Source organism: Callorhinchus milii, unplaced genomic scaffold (genome assembly GCF_018977255.1).
Source record: "Callorhinchus milii isolate IMCB2004 unplaced genomic scaffold, IMCB_Cmil_1.0 Scaffold14, whole genome shotgun sequence".
Taxonomy (NCBI): domain Eukaryota; kingdom Metazoa; phylum Chordata; class Chondrichthyes; order Chimaeriformes; family Callorhinchidae; genus Callorhinchus; species Callorhinchus milii.
Genome location: NW_024704755.1, coordinates 17840153 through 17861616, shown reverse-complemented (window position 1 = coordinate 17861616; position 21464 = coordinate 17840153). Strand labels below are relative to the sequence as shown.

The following is a 21464-nucleotide window of genomic DNA, read 5'->3' as shown; positions in this document are numbered from 1 at the left end:
CAGTTGAAAAGAAAGGTCTTGAGACTGGCCTTGAAGGAGGCAAGGGAGGAAGCGAGGCGAAGGGACCATGGGATGGAGTTCCAGAGTGTAGGGACAGAGAGGCTGAAGGCCCAGCCACCGATGGTAGGGTGGGTCGGGCGGGAGACATGGAGCAGGCCAGAGCCCGCTGAACGAAGGGAGTGGGCAGGTTGGTAGGGAGTCAACAGGTCAGAGAGGTAGGAGGGGGCGAGGCCATGGATGGCCTTGAAAGTGAGGATGAAGATCTTAAATTCGATCCTCTGGGGGATGGGGAGCCAGTGGAGTCGGGCGAGGGTGGGGGTGATGGGGTCATGGAGCCTGGTGCGTGAGAGGACACAAGCTGCAGAGTGAAGATGATCTTCAGCTTGTGAAGGGAAGAGTTAGGAAGGCCGATGAGGCCGATGAACACACAAATAAGTTGAGCCTGCATCACAGTCTATTTAGAATAAAAGACTCAGCATGGAAGCTTCCCAATTCGCTTTAATTTAAATAGCAATTGGTAGTACCTGTTCTCGAGGAAGAACTCATTAGTCAAGTTACACCTTGTTATAGGGACTTGGATTCATCAGTGAGGATTGAACACAGAAGCCACCCAGTACACTCTGCAAGGGGTAACGAGCCATATCATGGGTGTTCATATAGGGGTGTAGAACCTTCTCAGCTCCTTGTTGCCAGAACCAACAGAAATTTGGGAAATATTTCCCCAAAATTGGGCGTAGTTGACTGGTGCTATTGAGAGGAACAGTTTACTGCTGACTTACATTTTTTCACTTTATTGACAAAAATAAACATAAAGAAATAACATTTCATAGATTGGTCCATAAAAAGACTATTTACTAATGTATTCTTTAACAAAAACTGTATGGCGCATTTGGGGAAAAAAGCACCAGTGCAGGCCCAAAGAGCCAAATTTCCATGCTGCCCTACATTTGAAGGCCTGGAGAACAGCATTTGTCACAAAGCTCGCCAGTGTCCAACCTACGGGACTCCAAGAGATCACCACCTCCTGCCTCTCGGGGTTTCCACGGCACACAGATATCCAGAGACACAAAGACACACAGAGAGAAACACACACACTCAGACACATATATGCACAGGCCGCCATGGGGGTCCTCCGGTCATGGTCACGCATCAGGAGCGAAGCCCATTTCCCGCTCATGCCCCACTGCCACTATCCCAGCACCCCCCGTGCCGTGATTGTCTGTTGGCACAGCCTGTCAGTGTTACTCATACGTGGGAAGTGAAACTGAGGCTTCGTCGGCATGCTATCTCTCTGGAGGTCAAAGGTTACAGAGCCTGTGCGGAGCTTGAGTGGCTCCCGGTACTGAAGGCTATCAACCATATATACTGTACAATTATTGAGGGCACTGTCCTGAGGTATGTTAATGTGTCAGCATGGCTCAATTTAGAGCGTCAGACTCGCTCAATGGGTAATCTAGCCTCTGAGTCAGAAGGTTTGGGTTCAAGCAGCACATCTAAACTTTGAACTCATGTAATCTCATTTGTTAATACTCCAATTCAGCACTTCTTAAACCCCTACATTAATCCAGCCCTGCTCCTAAGGCAGGTTTTGAGGCAGAAATGGGGGATTGCAAGATGGAGGGACTCAGAAACATTTTATAGAGAGGGCAGAATGGTTGAAGGTTTGCAAACCCGTAGTTGAGAAGCAGGCTGGGATTTGCTGAGCAGTGAGCTGGGAAGGCAATAGAGTCATAGAAGGTCACAGAATGAAATGGGGCAAGACCAAGGAGGCATTTGAAAGTGAGATGTAGGATGATAGAATTGGTTCAGGAGAGAATCCTATTAGTCATAACAAAAGCTTGAAACAAATAATGTGATCTTGCCTGGCAGGTATGTTGGAGAGGAATGTCAATGAAGGAGAATAGAATTTTGCCGCATCAAACACATAGGTTTGACGAGGCACAGAGAGATCCAGTCATAGAATGATTCCACTTATATAATGCCCTCCATGCAAGGTAGCGTCTCAGAGCACTTAACAGTGGCGGAGCCTGACTCAGCTATGGGGGGTTGGGGGTAAGGTGGCCGTAGATACGGCCGAAGAGGAAGGTTTTCAGGTGGGACAACAGCTCGCGGAACTGCCACAATCCATCACTACTCCCACTGGAGAAAGCCCTCCCTCCTTACAGTCCTCAATACTCCTCCTCTTTCATTTTTAATGGTCACTTTCTTACTGGAGATAAATTCCCTCACCCCTGTATATATAAATATAGTAGAATTGATATCGATCCCACTGGGAAGCTGACCCTCTGCACAACTCCAACTATTTCAAAGTTACATTTTTTTTCGCGTGTTTCTAACTCCACCTCCCCTGGTCACAGAGATAGCCCCCACCCTTCGCAGCTGCTTTGCAGAGAGAGAGAGATATGGACAACTTCCGGGCAGCCCTCCACAGCTGCTTGTTTCTCAGCCTTGAGATAGGCAGGGGTCTGGGGCTGTAGCCTTTTCTTTCTGTGGTCCATTGTTCTTATATCTAAGCTCAAGGATAATGCTCATTATCTCAGAGGAGTGCACATCTTCCCAGAAAAATATGAAATGTAATCAGAAGCTAACCTCAGCCCATCCAGCAAAACTACTTCTAACCATTATCAAACCTTCTGGAACATTTGGTTGCTATTTGAAATATACCAAGGCACCCTGAGTTGATTGTCAGTACATTTCAACAAGGGGCTTGAGGGAGTGCACAGAGGAGGTGATGGACGGTGGAAAACAGTGTCTTTGGACTGTTGTTTGCCTCCGGGATTACTTTGGAGTAAAGTCAGTTGTGGCTTGTGAAAGAGAGAGGTGGTGGGTGTGGAGGTGCTCGAGCCACGGTTGGTGGTGAATCGCGAGGCTGGATTTCTGCCATCTGTGCTCGAGCGTCTGTGTTTGTGTTTTGAGTGAGCGGAGATGACTGTTGTACCAGGGGAAGTGGACGGGTTTCAAAACAACCCTGGATTTCAGGGGAGCCGGGAATTGAAGGTTGTGGAGAGATGATCATGGAGGAGGGCTTGGAAGAGGGGAGAGGGGTGCGGAAGAAAAGGCAGGTGAGGAAGTGGTCTGAGATGGCTTTGTCTGTGCTAGGCAGGTCAGAAATGTCAAGGCCACATGTGATGGTCGAGGGAGCGGCCATGATTGTGGGTCGGCAAGTTGATGTGGAGGGTGAAGTTTAGGGAGGAGGAGGGCAGTGAAATCCGAGGAGGTGGTGCACAGAGAGTTTAGGTGGAGGGGCGGTGACGGGGAGAGAGGTATAGAGAGGATTTGGGGTCGTGGGGGAGAAGTGACCATGGAGTTTGAGGAGCAAACAGAGTTGAGGATGATATGGATGAGGGAGGGGGAAGGGATGTTTGCCATTCGGAGGTGGTTGGTGAGGAGAGTGTGAGCGGTGGGACAGTTGGAGTGACTGCTCTGGGACAACCAATGCCGGGAGCCATGATGGGCCTGGCAGAGGATGCCCAGGCTGAGAAGAGGGAGATAATGGTGGAAGTCCAAGAGCGAGAGAAGGCAAGGAGGGCGATAGGAGAGAAGGACAGAGTAGGAGTAGCGGAATGTGAGAGGTGGGAGCAGGAACATTTTCAGAGGGAGCAGCCTTTTTTCTTGAGTGATTATTATCAGGGTGTGAAGTAAGGAAACTTGCCCAAGGGTTTGGGAATCAAACCCAGGTCTGTTGCTTGCGAGGCGAATGCTCTAACCACTGAGCTACAGGACTCCACAAAATGGAGCTACAGGAAATGGCATCTCCGCGACTGGAGCAGCCGAACCTTCACCACCGCTCGTTCGCTCACCCGTGGCCTCGGCGGTTCCTCGCATTCGTTATACAGGCGGGGGTTTGAAATTTCTCCCCCTGACAGTGCCCTCCCACGGCCAACCTCGCCCGGCTTTCGGCAACCAAAACCTTCAAGCCTCGCTGCTCGCGTCTCCCCCTTGGTTTAGGTTTCCCGAGGCCCCCGCCGATCGCTGACTTGCCAATTAATGATCAGGGGTGTCTACATGCTGTGGGTATTTTAGAGGATTTAGGGTGTCAAAGGGAGAGGTGAAAGCCTAGTTACACGGTTGACAAAACGCTACAGTATCTAAAGAGAGAATAAGTTAGAAATAGAACGATAGTTTGAGTAGGTGAAAAGTGGATTTGTTTTAGGGAGGAGAAAAATTGAGGAGGAAAAGAGGTTGAGGATATCGGTTGGTATGGCCCAAAAGAGGTGGTAGAAGTTCAAGGGAGGAGATGGTTGGCTTCATTTGAGAGATGAACTTAATGACAAATGAGGAAGAAAAAAATATGTTTTTGCAGGGTTGGGGCAGAGGAAGTTGAAGGGGTATTGTGGAGACGATAAGTGGAGGATGAAGAGGTAAGTGAAAGGTGTCACCCACCAACATGTCCCACCAGTTGGCCCAGTGTTCAAGATGGAGGGTCCGGTGCATTTTTTTCACAGTAACATGATAATACAGCTAATTAATTTTTTATGGTTCGCAACAATACCGGTGCCATCAAATTGGTAACATTTTCACCTGTTGAAACATTGTCCCATGGCCTACTGTTGCTGTGACAAATGCCAAAGTAGTCACCTGGAGCTAGTCCGGAATCCTATTTGAAATTACCTATCAATCTAGGAAAACATAACAACAACAAGATTACATTTGTATAGCGTCTTTCATGTCGGGAGGACGTCCCAAGGCGCTGGATAGTGTACAGCATTTCAGACCCGAGCTGGGGTCAAGGAGGGAGAAGGGAGGGGGGGGAAGGGGCATGGCCAATGGCATGGTTGAAGAGGAGGGTTTTGAGGCGGGACTTGGAGGAGGCTAAGGAGGGGTCGTGGCGGAGTGATTGAGGGATGGAATTCCAGAGGTTGGGGGCAGAGTGGCTGAAGGCTCTCACGCCAGTGATGGGGCGAGTGGGTCGTGGGACGTGGAGCAGGCCAGAGACGGCTGAGCGGAGGGAGCAGGCGGGTTGGTAGTGGCCTAGGAGGTGACAGAGATAGGGTGGGGCGAGGCCATGGAGGACTTTGTAGGTGAGGACTAGGATCTTTAACTGGATCCTCTGAAGAGGCAATGGAGCCAATGGAGTCGGGCGAGAATGGGGGAGATGGGGTCATTTAATATATATTAAAGTTTCACATGAGAATCCCTGGTTCAACGTGTTATTATGTAAGTGACATATAATTGGTCACCCAGAGTCTGACACACCCAGAAACTCAGCCTATGTTGTACCTGGTTCAGTTGGTAGCGCTTGACAGGGGAGGAGTCTGACATGGAACCAGGGGGAAAGGGAGTGACCATAAGCACAATCAAAAAGGAAGGTCTTTTGGCGGGATTTGAAAGTGAAAGGGGAGCAAGGTGGAGGGATTGAGGTAGAGAGTTCCAGAGTTTCAGGGCCTAGCGGCTGAAGGCATGGCCACTGACGGTGGAGCAAAGGGGATGAGGGACAAACAGGAGGCTGGAATTAGCCGAATGGAGGCAGCAGGTGGTGGAGTAGAGGGTAAGCGAATTGGATAGATGGGAGTTACAAGGGCAATGAAGGGATTTGAAAATCAGTGAGAGGATCTTGAAATCAATCCATTCAGTAATAGGGAGCCAGTGGAGCTTGGCAAGGACTAGCGTGATGGGGGTATGGAGTTTTGTGCGGGTGAGTATCTTGTCAATGGAATTTGGGATTAATTGGATTTTGTGTATGGTGGAGCTGGGGAGACCAATGATGAGGGCCTGGAATAGTCCAATGAAGTGATGAACGCGTGGATGAGGATTTTGACTGCATTAGTTGTGTGGTACGGATAAAGGCAGGCAATGTTACAAAAGTGGAAAAATGTGGCCCTGATCAGGGACCAGATGTGGAGTAGAAAAGAAAGCTGGAAACTGAACCTGACGCCTAAATTGTGCACAGGTTGGGTGAGTCTGAGGGAGAGTCCCCGGGAGGCTAAGGAGTTCACATCCACAGGAGAGAAGAATATGGCTTCCGTCTTACTAATATTCAACTGCAGGAAATTTGTGCTCATCCAAGTCTTGATGTCTGTCAAACAAGCTGACATGACATCAGCAGACTGGGAGTCACAGCTGGAGGAGTAGAGGTAGATTTGGGTGTCATCTGCATATATGTGAAAGTTGTCCCTATGTAAAGCTCCTTTCATGTCGGGAGGATGTCCCAAGGCGGGGAAAGGAATCAGGACAGAGCGGAGGCTGAGGTAAGCTACTGTCAGAGCGACAAAAAAAAGAAAAAGTTTTTCAACAGCAGAACCAGGGACAAACATCGACAAACAAGGAACTGTCAGAAACTACAACACTGACGGCAAATTAAAACAAAAAAACAAAAAGAAAAAATATATATATTGAAAACACTGTGTGAGAAGATGATGGCAAGTGAAATGCAAGGACTGTGACATGTGGGAGTTAATGAGGGCCCTGAGCCCGGGCAACTTCATCTGCAGCGAGTGTATCCAAATCAAGTGTACTCACCTGCCTCAAATCTGGCCTAACGGTCCACCGACAAATCTGGCTGGACCTCCTCAAAACCTACCGCTCCACTCTAGCCTCGGCCAAGTCGTCCTTCTACTCCAGGATAATCCTGGAGGCGAAGAACAACCCCAGGCTTCTGTTTTCTACCACGTCCCGACTCCTCCGTCCCCCCCGCCACCCCGCGCAGGTCATCTCCTCCAACCTTCACTGCGAGGAGATGCTGGATTTCCTTGAATCCCAAATCAAGGGAATCCGCTCCGCGGTCACTGCCCCTCCAACTTCCACCCACCCCCCACCCCCTCCCTCCCACACTCCGACTCCTACCCATCCTCCCCTGCACACCTTTGTACCCATTTCCCCACCCTCTGTCACCAAATCATCCTGTCCCTGAAGCCCACCACCTGCTCCCTGGACGCCAGCCCCACTCCACTCCTTATCTCCCAGCTCCACCTCCTTGCCCCACATATCACAGACATCATCAACCTGTCCCTCTCCTCTGGCTCTGTTCCCATTCCCCTCAAAACTGCCACCATCACTCCCTTGATGCGTCGCAGCTATCAATCTCCGGCCCATCTCCAACCTCCCCTTCCTGTCCAAGGTCCTTGAAAGAGTTGTCGCCTCCCAGCTGCACTCTTTCCTCTCCACTCATTCATTATTCGAACCCCTTCGTGGAGTCCTGTAGCTCAGTGGTTAGAGCACTCGCTTTGCAAGTGAGAGACCTGAGTTCAATTCCAGGCAGAGGGCGAAACCTTGGGCAAGTTTCCTTACTCCACACAGAGCCTAATAATAATCCCTCCAAAACCAAAAACAATAATAAATTGGTCATTTTCAATCTACGACTGTTTGTGGGACATTGTTGTGCGCAATTGGCTGCCGCGTTCGCCCACAAATATACAGTCAATTCACTTTACAGTGTGTTCTGTGAAGCGCTTTGGGATGTCCTCCCGACATGAAAAGCGCTATATCAAATGCGAGGATTATTATTATTATTATTCAGTCGGGTTTCCGTGCTGCCCATAGCACAGAAACCGCCCTCGTCAAGGTCACCAATGACATCCTGACCATAAGGGACCAGGGATCCCTCTGCCTCCTCGTTCTCCTCGACCTATCGGCAGCATTTGATATGGTCGACCACGCTATCCTCCTCCACCGCTTGTCCTCCCACCTCAACCTTCAAGGCCCTGTCCTTGGGTGGTTTAGGTCGTACCTCTCCCACTTGCCATGTGTCTGCCCATTCGACTGTCTGCCACGTTCGACCCTGAGCTGTCCTTTCTTCCTCACATCCGCGCCACAACTGGCACCACCTTCCATCACCTCCGGAACATCGCCAGACTACAGCACTACCTCAGCCCACACTCTGCTGAAACTCTGGTCCACGTCTTTATCACCTCGAGGCTGGACTAAAGGAATTCTCTCCTCGCCGGCCTTCCCGGCATCTCCCTCCACAAGCTGTAGGTCACTCAGAACTCTGCAGCTCGTGTACTGTCCCGCACCAGGCTTCACGACCACATCACTCCCACCCTCGCTCGACTCCACTGGCTCCCCATCCCCCAGAGGATCGAATTCAAGATCCTCATCCTCACCTACAAGGCCATTCACGGCCTCGCTCCCTCCTACCTCTCCAACCTACTATCCCCCTACTTACCTGCCCGAACCCTTCGTTCCTCTGGCTCTGGTCTGATCCACATCCCCCGCCCCAACGGCCCTACCATCGGTGGCCTTCAGCCTCTCAGCCCCGAGGCTCTGGAACTCCATCCCCCAGTGCTTTCGCCACCTCCTCCCTTTCCTCCTTCAAGGCCGGTCTCAAGACCTTTCTCTTTGACCGTGCCTTCAGCTCCCCTCTCAACTCTCCACCCCCTCCTCGCCCCCTCCCTTCCCTCCCCTCACCCTGACAATTTCCCCCCTCCTCGCTCCCTCCCTTTCCTCCCCTCACCCTGACCATTTCCCCCCTGTTCAACGCTTTGGGACGTCCTCCCGACGTGAAAGGTGCTCTATAAATGAAATGTTGTTGTTGTTGTTGATACTCAACTGGAAGAGGGCTAATTTCAGTGAGTTAAAATGGGCCTAGTCAAGGTGGACTGGAAAGAAAGATTGGCAGGTAAACTAAAGAGCAGTAAGAAGTCTTCAAGGATGAGAGAGCTCGGGGACAGAATAAATACATTCCCACAAAAGGGAAAAGTATGGCTTCCAAACCTCCCCGGATGACGAAGGTAATTGTATCTAGAATGAAGCAGAAAAAGGAGGCGTATGACAAATGTCAAACCCAAGATACAGAAGACAACCAAATAGAATATAGGAAGTGCAGAACAGGTTTGAAAAAGGAAATAAGAGGCGTTAAAAGATTATATGAAAAAAGGTTAGCGGGTAACATTAAAGGGAATTCTAAAATATTTTACAAACATATCAAGAAAAAAAGGTTAGTCAAAGGTAGGGTGGGGCTGATTAAGGACCAAGGGGGCAATCTTATTGTGGAGGCAGAGGCCATGGCTGATGTGCTGAATGAGGACTTTGCATCTGTCTTCACAAAAGAAGTGGATGCACCAAATGCCGCAGTATCGGAGGAGAGGGCAGAGGAAATGGATAGGATAAGTATAAACAGAGAGGAAGTACTGAAAAGGTTGACTGGGCTGAAGGTGATAAGTCGCCCGGTCCGGACGGGATGCAGCCAAGGTTACCAGGGGAGGGACGGGTACAAATAGCAGAGGCTTTGGCCACAATTTTTCAATCTTCGTTGGACACAGGAGTGGTGCTCGAGGACTGGAGAGTGGCCAATGTGACTCCTTGTACAAAACGGGGCAGAAGGACAAACCTGGGAACTCCAGGCCAGAAAGCAGAGAGTTGTGGTGAACGGCTGCTTTTCTGACTGGAGAGAAGTGTACAGTGGCATTCCCCAGGGATCGGTATAAGGACCACTGTTAAGGCATTGAAAAGGGTACAGAGGGGATTTACGAGGATGGTACCAGGAATGAGGGGCCGTGATGATGAGGAAAGGCTGGAGAGGTTAGGATTATTCTCATTGGAGCAGAGAAGGTGACGAGGACCTAATAGAGCTCTTCAAAATCATGAGAGGATTTGATAGGTTAGAAAGGGAAAAACTGTTCCCACTGGTGGGTGCGTCGGTGACTCGAGGTCACAGATTCCAAATAGTCTCTAAAAGAAGCCGAGGGGAGGGGAGAAGAAATTTTTTCACGCAGCGAGTTGTTGGAATCTGGAACGCATTGTCTGAAAGGGCGGTCGAGGCCGATTCGATAACTACTTTTAAAAACGCGGTGGACGGGTATTTGAGGAGGACGGGTTTGCAGGTTATGGGGAAAGGGCCGGGGAGTGGGATTGACATTACATTGCTCTATTCAAAGAGCCGCACAGACTTGATGGGCCGAATGGCCTCTTTTTGTGCTGTACGATTCTATGATTCTATGTCTGCAGATGACATCACTGAGAGTGAGCATGTAGATGAGGAAACCAAGGTGGCCAAAGATGGCGCCTTGGGCTACCCTACAGGTGATTGGGCGGGGGCGGGAGGAAACACCATTTGCCAAGATGTATTGTTGGTGGTTTGTTAAATAGGACTCGAACCATGCAAGTGCGGTCCCACTAAGGTGAATCAGGGAGTAGAGGCAGTGGAGGAGGATGGCGTGACATGGTGGAGAAGGTCCAAGAGAACAAGGAAGCAGATGGAGCCCTGGTCGCAGAGAGAGTGGAAGTAATTTGTTATTTGATGAGCGCTGTCTCTGTGCTGTGAGCAGGGCGACTGGAAGGGTTCAAGTAGGCAGTGGAGGGCAAGGTGTGAAAGAAGTTGATTTGCAACCATGCATTTCAAAACTTTGGCCAGGAAGGGCAGGTGAGATAGGTCTGAAGTTTGTGAAGTTGGAGGCATCAAGGGTAGGTTCTTTTAGGAGAGGACTGATGACAGCAGTTTTGATGGGGAGTGGGACAGAGCCTGAGGAGAGGGACTGGTTGTTTGTTTCAACAGTGGGCAGAGGAGGGGGAGTTAAGTCAACAGAAGATGGGTGGGGAGGAAATCGAGGCAGCACGGGGGTAAAGGAACATAGGGTGGGGGCCGTGCTAGTAGCCGCGTTGGAGGAGAGGTTGATGAAGGATGCATGGAGGGTAGCCAAGGGAGGAGACAGCCAGGCGGATGTTGTATCACCTCTGAGGCAGAAGGTTGTGGATTCAAGAACACATTCTGTTGACCAAAAATAAGTTTCAAAACCTTATCCAAACATATACACTGTAGCATTGCAGAATTGGTTTATTACTTGTACATCAATGCAGTTTGTTAATTAATAATACAGTAGTAAAACTCGCAGGAGTCTGATCCGGATAAATCATATAATGGCCTAACTTATACATCCACGAAGTCGCATTGAATTTCCTATTAAATCCACTTTAATTTATCTGTGCTAGTCATATTAACAATCATATTAACAAGTTGTGTATATATATATATATATATATATATATGGAGTCCTGTAGCTCAGTGGTTAGAGCACTCACTTTGCAAGTGAGAGACCTAGGTTTGATTTCTAGCAGGGCGAAACCTTGGGCAAGTTTCCTAACTCCACACACCTGATAATAAACCCTCAAAAAAACATAATAATTTGGTCATTTCAATCCACGACTGTTTGTGGGACACTGCTGTGCGCAATTGGCTGCCGCAGTTTGCCGACAAATATACAGTCAATTCACTTTACTTTGTAAACCATGCCATCGGCCAACCCCCTTCCCCTCCGCTCCCTTACCCCCCCATTTCAGCTCGGGTCTGAAATCTTGTTGTTGCTGTTGTTTACAGTCTATTCTGTGAAGCGCTTGGAGATGTCTAGAAGATGTGAAAAGCGCTATATCAAATACAAGGATTATTATTATTATTAATCGCACAACTCGTAACGCCTCTGCCACACTTGTTAATCCAGAATTTACCGGCTGCCAGGTCAAAACTTTGTTTCTCACATCTACCGCCCATGGAACACCACACATACGCGCCCCCTCCCCACTGCGTCCCGCGTCCCGGCTCTGGGCGCAGAATATCAATGTACAGCAGACGAGGTTTTCAGCAGTCATGGCCTCAAGCAATGCCATCGTATATCGTTTTATGATTAAAAATCCCAACAAAGCAATCAAGGACTATTACATAATAATATAATAATAATCGTGACATTTGATACTGTCTTATGTAAACTATATGATATATTTATTAAAAAAATTTCACCGAAGGAAAACTCTTACCTCAGGGTAGTTAATGGTAGGTTTGTAATTCTCCACTGAGACACACAAATACACACAGAGGAAATGATAATAATAATAATAATAATCCTTGCATTTGATATAGCGCTTTTCGCCTCGGGAGGACGTCCCAAAGCGCTTTACAGAACACACTGTAAATTTAAAGTGGGTTGACTGTATATGTGTGGGCGAACGCGGCGGCCGATTGCGCACAGCAATGTCCCACAAACAGTCGCAGATTGAAAATGACCAATTTATTATTGTTTTTGGTTTTGGAGGGATTATTATGGGCGCCACATGTACACCAAGGCGAGCACCGAGCACAGGCGTGTAACATTGTTTAGTCACAACTCGATAAGAGATTTCTGTTTAAACTTCTTGTTTGAGTAAACTTTGGAACTCGCTGTCATCTTATGCTTCAAATGAAAATATTAGTATATATTTTTGCTCCATAGTATCAAAAACATTTGCTTTGAATCCTTGTATTTAACTTGGTATTTAAATTGGTTTTGCTTTGCATATTGTCCCCGTAGGTGACGCTGTGGAAACTCACCCTGTTATTTAGACTGCGATTTGTATTTATATTCAGATCAGTTTACTTGCACATTGGTCTTTTGGAAACTGTCATGAGCTCTCTGTTTGCCTAATGCAGCTGCCAATCACTATGTTGTCCCCTTTAACTGGTATCAGATCAGATATTCTTCACCTGAAGTTGTGAAGATGTTCAGGCAAAATGAGAAACCCAGCAATTTCGTACCATTCAATATATTTAAAGACAATCGCAACTGCACGTTGACACCGCACTGCACATTGCCAATGCACAGAAAGTGACCACAGATGCGTAATCTTTGAATCTCACTAAATCTCTGAACCCGCGACTGTGGGGTTTGCAAACCAACCACCGGCGCAGCACTGTGGGGAATGGGTTCAATTTACAAACTAGATTTTCGAAAAATACTGCGGGGAAGTCATTTGCCCCAAATCTCACACATTTACACGATAGCAGAACAATTTAATTCCCATTTGGCACCAGGAAATCTGGTTATACTTTCCCAGCAGCGGCCTGAAGATTATTTATGTCCGAATCAGTAGGAACCTCGGGAGCACAGGGGGAGCTGCGGGTGGCAATGAGCACAGCTCAGTCACACTCAATATGTGAGGCGCAGTGCGAGGAGCCCCGACCCTGAGAGGGTACCTGGTGGGCAAACAGCGCGGGGGGTGGGGGCACTGACAGGGAATACAGCAGTGCAGGGAATCGTTCAGTAACACGATGTGTATGTGCCCCGAGTGCCGCTGTGGCAATTTAACCCAAACACTCCCAATAGATCGAGAGGAAAATAGTCTCAAAGAAATAAACGAGAGGGGTTTGTGGGAGAGGGTTGAGAATGAGACTTCAGAAGCTTTTGGTTTCCTGAGTCCAGTTACCAACTCAGCACTCAAACACAGTCCCAGTTTCTGAGCTAACACACAACACGGGACATATGTGACATTTATAATGTCAGAGTTTACTATCAACATCATCCTCACATGAACTCCACAACTAACAGAGCAGTATAGCGAGTGGGTCCATCCACACAGCAGCACACCAGGCGCTCCTCAGCCACACAGTTGGGAAGTGTGAGCTCCTATTGCCCATCGCTGCTGAGTTGGCTGTTTCTGGTCGGGATTTGGGGGGAGAAGAAAATGAGCCTCAGTTCCCGCTCTGGTCAGGTTTGAAATGTTTGAAATGTGCTTTCCACTTGGGAGAAAGTCTCCGAGGCGTCAGAGTGTGTTTGCTGTTTGTGGAGTGAGGGCGCGCTGTGGGCGAGGTGAAGGCAGATCAATGTGGCAGCACATGGCTCCTGGTCACACACCAGCCATTGGCCTTGGGCCGGCGGCCAAGGCTTGGGAACCCTCCCGTCAATGGGGAACACGTTGTCTTCGCTCTAATTCATGTGAGTCTTTCCAACAATGTCAATGTGCAGCACACGAGGCGCCGTTACACACTGTCACAGCACAGCTTGAGATACCCATAGCCCACTCCACACTGTAGCTGTGTTTGTGGCTGTAGCGGACGGTACCAGCGCTCAGTGTGGTGTGAGCTCTTACAGTAAGTGCTCCCATCAGTTCAGAAGAGTTAGATTAGCGACTGACCACAGACATTGTGGTTGGATTTTCGAAGATTGAATAGGCACAACGAAAGTGCAAATTGACACCAACAGTTAGTCCAAAGATTCGGCAGGATTTCTCCCTATTTCAGGAAGCCTCATCTCTGCCTCTGTCTCTGAGCTGTCCATTCCCCAATTTTTATCCTGGGCACATCCAACAGGCCTGATCTGTCCCCACTGCAGCTCCCTGTCCTGTCCAGCCGGGCAGGTCCTTCCCACATCTCACTTCTCCGTATCTGCTGAAAGATAACCTCAGCAAATCATATCTTCTCACACGGACATGTAATAAGACCACCATCGGTTATGGAATCATAGAATTATACAGCACAGAAGGATGCCATCCTCTTCTGATCATCCTCTCTGTGTAAAGGTCTATCCCATGTGCTGTTATACACAACTCTGCAGCTAGTATCCTCTCCCACACTGAGCTCCGTGACCCCATCATTCCCCATTCTCGCCCGGCTCCACTGGCTCCCCGTTCCCCAGAGGGTAGCGTTTAAGATTCTCATCCTCACCTCTAAAGCCTTCCACGGTCTTTCTCCTTCCAACCTCTGTGACCTACTAAACATTACTGACCTGTCTGCTCCCTCCGCTCGGTGGTCTCTGACCGGACCACCCCATCATCAGTGGTCAGGCCTTGAGACATTCTGCCCCTGCACTTTAACCCACCCACCCTCTCCCTCCCTCCCTTACCTCCTTCAAAGTCCGTCTCAAGAGCTTCCTCTTCGACAGCACCTTCAGTCATCTTTCCACCCCCTTGCCCTCCACCGCACTTGACTTCAACCCCCAGCTTGGACTGTCCAACGCTGTGGGACATCCTCGCAATGTGAAAGGCGCTGTATAACCGCAATGTGTTGTTGCGCTCTCATATGAAAGTAAGTTGTTGTTGTTGAAACTCAAGTGTCGGCACGTGATGCTGAACGTCATTGTCCGTTTCCAATTGCTCTGGTGCTAACTCCAATCCCTAATCTGCCCCCAGGTCCCTGACACAGCTCCCCATGGCTGCCACATGTGTCCCTCACTGCCTGTTGCTGCTGGGGGCTATTCACACAGGTAATCTGCTCATTCCTCACTCACACCATTGCTGCTCATTTCTCCCCAGCCCTGTAGTCGGTGTTGAATGTCGCTCTCTGTTTCCCGCACGTGTTTGGTTGAGCTTATAGCAGTTGTTTGGTCTTTGGTCGCTTGTGTTGCACACACATGGTTTTCTGTTTTGGCAACGGCTGGCGGGACCTCACTGACTGTGGGTCAAAACCCTCGGGTCGCCACAGTGAGCAGAGGCGGAGAAGTTACCATTTACTGCTTTTGGCCACTCTATAAAGATCAGAAACCAGCAAAGGTGGACTGGTGGCGAGAAGGAGAAAATCGTTCCCTGGAGGACGGCAGAGATGGAAGGATCCAGATTTATTTCCTAAACAGAGCAAGTTGTGCATTGCAGCTGTTCTCAGCCAGACTGCAGGACGCGGGAGTGTACCGCTGCCGAGTGAGACACAGAAGCGGAGCGCAGGGCCCTGGCACACGGCTGCTGGTGTTCGGTGAGTAGCCGCAGTGACAGTCGAGGCGGCGGGTTAGGTTTTTTTCGGGTTTTAATAAAGTTATAATAAAATATATTTTGTATTTTGCAACTTTCACCCAAACAATGTTCTTATATTTGGTTACAATTGTCCGTTATACATTTTGCTACATACAAACAATTATTATTGCGAAGTAAAATGGGACCAAATTCCCGTTTAAACACTATGGAAATGTTACAGAAATAAGTATGTTTCAATGGACACCAATCACACAGCTCATGCAATCCTCTAACATGAACTTTAAATGACTGAGAGCCTATCGCTGTGTGACCAGAGAGCCAGCTTCGGGTGGTGAGCCAGCTTTGTATGAGTCTCATCGTAAAAGAAAGAACTAATATAGTTTATATTGCTGGTTAATGTGAATAACTGTTCTGTCTGTCTTACACATCTTCTTTGTAAGGGGTTGGTTCCAAAATAATGAGAGCCCTGTTGTCGATTCATATTTAGATATGCTTAACATGTAAATACTTTATTGACTGTGACATATCATGAAGCAATAACCATAAGCTTTTCTGAAGGCTTGTTCTCACCCTCAATTGTTTTATCAATTCAGTACGTGACCAACGTGGTTCACATTCAAACAGTAAGAGATGAAGACAACGAGCATAGTTGTGGGTTTAGATAATTACTGGCCGGCAATACTCCAAATAAAATTGCTCTTTCGTGGCTGTTTGTGGAACATTGCTGGGGCGATTAGTTGCCACTTTCACCTACAAAACACAGTCACTGCACTTTAAAGTGAATCGTGTGAAGCACTTTGAGGCGTTCTCCCAATGCCAAAGATGCTTTATCAGATACAAGGATTACTATTTATTATAAATTATTTAGTTATAGATTCTCTATTATTGGAATGCAGTAAATAGAGGATATACTGTAGAATGCAGTGTTGCTCATACATTGACCAAACGAATGACCTATTTGGGGGGATTGTTGGCCAGGACACCAGAGAGAGAAACTCTCGTCTCATTTTGATGGGATCTTTAACATCCACCCGAAAGTCCGATAGGACCTTGGTTTAATGTCTCATCTGAAGGACAGTCCTCCGACCGTGTAGCACTCCCCCAGCGCTTCATTTGAGTGTCAGTTTAGACGATGTGAGTTCAAGACGTGGGGCTTGAACCCACAACCTTCAGAGGCGAGAGCGCTACCACTGGGCTAGGCTGACATGACGGACTTGGGTCCTGGACGGATGCCTTGGAATCCTCACATTCCTCCAAAGTAAATCGAAGGAGTCGATTAGTATTAATGAATGTCTGAGAAAATAAAAATGTAATTTAGCCAGAAGTTAATGTTCATTGGTGTCGAGCTTTCATTAAAATTTCCAGTATTTGGTTGTTTTAATCTTAGAGGGAAGGGAAGTGTGTCAGCCTGTATCAGCAAACTGGTAGCACTGCTGTATAATATTAATCCTTGCACTTGTTGTAGCACGTTTCATGACGGGAAGAAATCCCAAAGTGCTTCTCAGGGTATAATGATAACAATATTGCATTTGATATAGCTCCTGATCACGTCGTTGAGACGTCTCAACGCACTTCATTGTAAAGTGGGGTAACTTTGTGTTTTTTAGGCAAACGTGGCAGTCAGTTTGCACACAGCAATGTCTCACAAACAGTACGAAGTGGGGGGCAATTTTTATGAAGTGATTGTTGTCCAGGACACCGGGAGAGATAAAACACCCTCTCCTTTTCGAGTTGTGCCGCGGGATCGATCAGAGCATTAATGAGCGTCTGTAACAAACAGTCAGTGTCCAGGTTCCGCTCTGATCTTTCCTTTGGCGGTGATGAAGGAACACATGTCAATGTTGCACGTGGCTTGTTCTCCCCCCAATGTACTACTGTTCCCCGGGTTTGAATGTTGCATCTTGTAAATTCTGCACAAAGTGATGTTGAGAATTGCTGATGAATATCTAACATTTTGAACATTTTTAATCGTATAAAATTGGACGGTAAATTGGCGACAGTTTAAAACAATGAAATCCAAGGTTCTTTATGTGGGCCATTCAATAAAAAACAAATAGGTAATTCTAAAATAATGTAAATCATTTATTAGGCCACAGGTATGTGTCCAGTTAGGAACTATGTCAGGGTATAGAGAAGTATAGGACAGACCAGGGAAGTAATGTTCAACTGGAACAGGAAGCTGAGAGAAGCTGTTCAGAACTCTTAAGGTGTTTGAGAAGTTAAATAGGGAGAAACTATTTCCACTGGTTATTTCTATTAATTCTTCCAAATGAACGCTGCCTCCCCCCACCCCTGCCCTCGGAAATCCATCCTGGAGTCCTCTGTTCTCCCTCGGTGCACTGCATTTTGCCCAGCCGGGTGTCTGACACATGCAGAAACCCATAACTAAGCTTAAAAGTGTCCAAACCAAACGGAGAATTCCGTGCATCCCACCTACATATGGAGATTTACACGTATTGGTGTCGAAAGCTCTCTCTCTCTTTGTGGGATGTAACCTGTTTACCAACTTGCAGTAGTATTTTGTCAGGTGTGGGCTGATTAAAGCCAATGTCGGAATCTTGATTGTGAGTTGCGATGCTGCTGGAGTCTAACCAGCTAAACCCACACAGCTCGCCATTGATATCACTGTCTGACAAGCTTTCCTGCTGCTTATCCAGCTAGAACCACCCTACCTACCCGTTAGGGCTTTGGCTGCAGCATTAACGGGCTGAGTGGGATAACTTCCTGCCCCCAGTGACTATTTGGCCCTTCCAAGCCGTGCCAATGAGCCAGGCCGGGCTGTGCTGTCATCACCAATGCCCTGGAATACTGCAGACCCGCCTGGCTCAGGAACAGGACTACAGCCCTCCACGGAGGTTTGGCTTGAATTTGACATTTCGCTGCCAAACATGTCACCTTGGAGCCAGTTCAGCCCCAGGAAGACCCCGCTTACCCCTGCTTCAGAACAGCCTATATCAATAGATATATTGTTGGATTTGTAAAATACAGTGTTTACTTTCCAGGGTGAACAGAGTATTTCCCTTTATCCGTTATTTAGGGCGGCAACAAATATACCAAGTACAAGAGGGTGAAGTTGCACAATAATAGTTGCAGATATTTACAGGGATTTACTGAGTGGATCTGAGCCCTGGGATGGGGAGGGGGGAGAACATGGGGCCTGATACTGATAAGCAATGCTGATATTTCAAGATGAAACATATAACATAATTTTAGGAGTTTTTCATTTAAAACGCACACATTGTGCAAACGTTTAAAGTATATTCAGGATTGAGGGTAACAATATCACCTGGTTTGCAGCAGTAACTAGTTCGATGTGATTATTAAATCACAGGAGGCTGGGTTTACTCTGCTTTTACAGAGTCAATCTTATCTAACTTTCAGGACTCGCATTATAAACTTGGGTTATATTTATATATTGCCACCTGTGTAAATGCAACATGTGTTTCTGTTTCTATCCCAAGTGCCCCCGACCCCCCTGGAGATGGTGGTCTCACGGTCCGGGAGCGGAGCTGCGGCTTCTCTGACCCTCGTGTGTAAAACGGCGGCCTTTTACCCGGAGGATGTGAATATCACTTGGTGTAAAAATGGATCAGAAATTGTAAGTGGAACAAATACAAACAGGAACCTCGCGGGGCTGTATGAAGCTTCCAGTTTATTGATCGAGACAGAGGCGGTGCAGAGCGGAGCTGTTTATACCTGTCACGTATCTCACCTGTCCCTCCCCACTGCCGCCAACATCAGCTACACTGTCCCTGGCACTGAGACAGGTAAGATAACTGCGGACACAGCTTTGAGGACGGATGATATATTAAACAAATATGGCCTGGTAGCTATTGTAACTTTGGTTTCATTTACACCAAACATAAGCTAAAAATAAGTTAGCTTATTATTAATAAGTTAGCAAACATAAGTTAAAAATAAGAATTTAACAATTATGTTAAATTCGATGGAATAGAAAATGATGAAGATTATAAAGATGAGATTAAACATGTGTAATAATAATATAACACATAGTGCAATGTTATAATTCTTCAAAGTATGCTTTATCCCATTAGAATTAGTCATTTGGAACATTGTTTGAAAATGTATTCTTGTTCATTTTTTTAAAAATCTTGAAAGAGCTGTAAATGTACCATAATGTATCAAATGCCAAGATTATTGTTATCAATTGTTAGTAGAATTACAGCTGATGATCATGTCGGATCCTTGGCTGAAAAGGAACCTTTATCCTCGGAGCTTAGTTTGGGGATTTTCAAAGTGTATACTCTACTAGTCAATGTTTCATTTCCATTTACATTGGAGGGACTTCCCTCTTATATTCACTTGTGACAATCTTTAAATTCTGTCTGATATTGTCATGTTACCGAGAAGCTGATACACAACACACAACCAATACACACAAACACACATTCAAACACAACACACAGAGCACTTATATACACAACAGAACCAACACATAGTACACAAATGGATACCTTCTAACCCATATATCCAATACAAATACAATACAAAGTAGACACATACACACAACCAACACACACAACACGCGAACAAATATACGCACCCATATACAGAATACACACACATATACATAGTCATTATATTATTTGATGCCTGACTACATCTTATTCTCTGAATTTTAAACTTAAGTCACAGTCACTGTGTCATATTGTGTGTAAATGGACAGTGAACCTTTATTTGTGATAATTTTGCAGATCACTTAGTGCTCATCTGTTCGGTTGTGGGACTGATCAATTCACTGGGGATAATTATCATCATGTTATGTGTTAAAGTAAAACAATCAAAAGGTGAAATTTACCCGTATTTGTAATAGAACCTTCATTTAAAAAGTTTATATTCTGGTACTGGTTTTTAAGTCTAAAATGTTCACAATATTGAGGTTCCTCATTTCCATCATTTTGAAGCTAGTTTGCTTAACAATTTGATTACATGATTGTTGGCAGACCTGATCCAGTTTCAGTATTCATAAATTACCTAACATTCTTTAAGTAACCAACTGAGAATAACTGAATAATATACAATTTGTGGTTTGTTAGTGTAAATCTACACCTTTGAATAACTCATATCTTATTTATATGTAAATAAATGGGGATGAAATGACTGACCAAATTGATTGAGGGAAGTCACATAACGTAGCAAGTGGGGGCTTCCAAAAGTATCTTAACAGATTCCTTCACAATCTGATGCCACATGGTATCAACAACAACAACAACAAGATTGCATTTATAGAGTGCCTTTCACGTCGGGAGGACGTCCCAAGGCGCTTGACAGTTGGGTCGGGACCCAGGGGATGCAACAGGACAGTGGAACAAGATAACACAGGTTTAGTGTTGCAAAAGGCAATTATGTGACCAACAGCAAGAAGTTCTCCTTTTAGCCAGAGGGGAATTAACGACTGGAATTAATAGTTTTTCCAAGAAGGGTGTTGAGGTCAGGACGCTGGACTCATATAAAAAACCTTGATGCTATGGTGGGTGTAAGCTATAATGAATGTGTTTCAAAATAACATTTCAGATTTCTATTCAATTACAAGTGAGATACTTGGGATTTGGAATGTCATTACACTGTAATTGTTGACCTGGTCAAAGAGAGAATAGTTCCCAGGAACATTCTGACTATTTATTGCTGTGCTTCTCTGCAGCTACCGAAGGGAATATTCAGGGCGAACAGCAGGTATACGCTTTATCGTACTGCACAATTTAACAGACACATTATTTGATTGTAAAATGAGAACAGTTTGATATGTATAAATCTATTTAACTCCATTGTTGAAGTTGGATTATGATGGGATGGAATATATGGTAATTGGCTTAGTTAGTAAACCCTGTAAACATGGGATTAACTTTCACATAATAATATTTGCATTTGAGATAACACCTGTCACATCAGGAGGGCATCACAAAGTGCTTCACAGAATTTACTGTAAAGTGTGGCAACTGTGTATTTTGCAGGCGAATGTGGTAGTCAATTTGAATACAGCAATGTCCCAAAGATAGCCATGACATGAATAACCAATCCTATTTGGGAATTGTTAGACAGGACACCAGTTTTCAAAAATTGCCATGGGATCTTTAATATCT

The 21464-nt window shown here is 46.5% G+C and overlaps 1 protein-coding gene across 1 annotated transcript; it reads left to right on the top strand.

Annotated features, from left to right (window-relative positions):
* The first annotated feature begins 3037 nt into the window (after window positions 1–3037).
* On the top strand, window positions 3038–21087 carry LOC121850157 (signal-regulatory protein beta-1-like). The gene is made up of 6 exons (XM_042340435.1): window positions 3038–3062; window positions 4304–4361; window positions 14809–14882; window positions 15050–15364; window positions 18825–19130; window positions 21026–21087. Exons 2-6 carry the CDS (start codon window positions 4354–4356, stop codon window positions 21085–21087), a joined length of 765 nt encoding a protein of 254 aa, XP_042196369.1. The 5' UTR covers window positions 3038–3062; window positions 4304–4353.
* The last annotated feature ends 377 nt before the right edge of the window (window positions 21088–21464 follow it).

What these genes read in the sequence shown, in the direction of transcription:
- LOC121850157 (XM_042340435.1), top strand. An exon ending in GCTGGGGGCTATTCACACAG is followed by an intron (nt 14,883 to 15,049) that starts GTAATCTGCTCA and finishes CTGTTTTGGCAA; the next exon opens with CGGCTGGCGGGACCTCACTG. An exon ending in CACACGGCTGCTGGTGTTCG is followed by an intron (nt 15,365 to 18,824) that starts GTGAGTAGCCGC and finishes TTCTATCCCAAG; the next exon opens with TGCCCCCGACCCCCCTGGAG.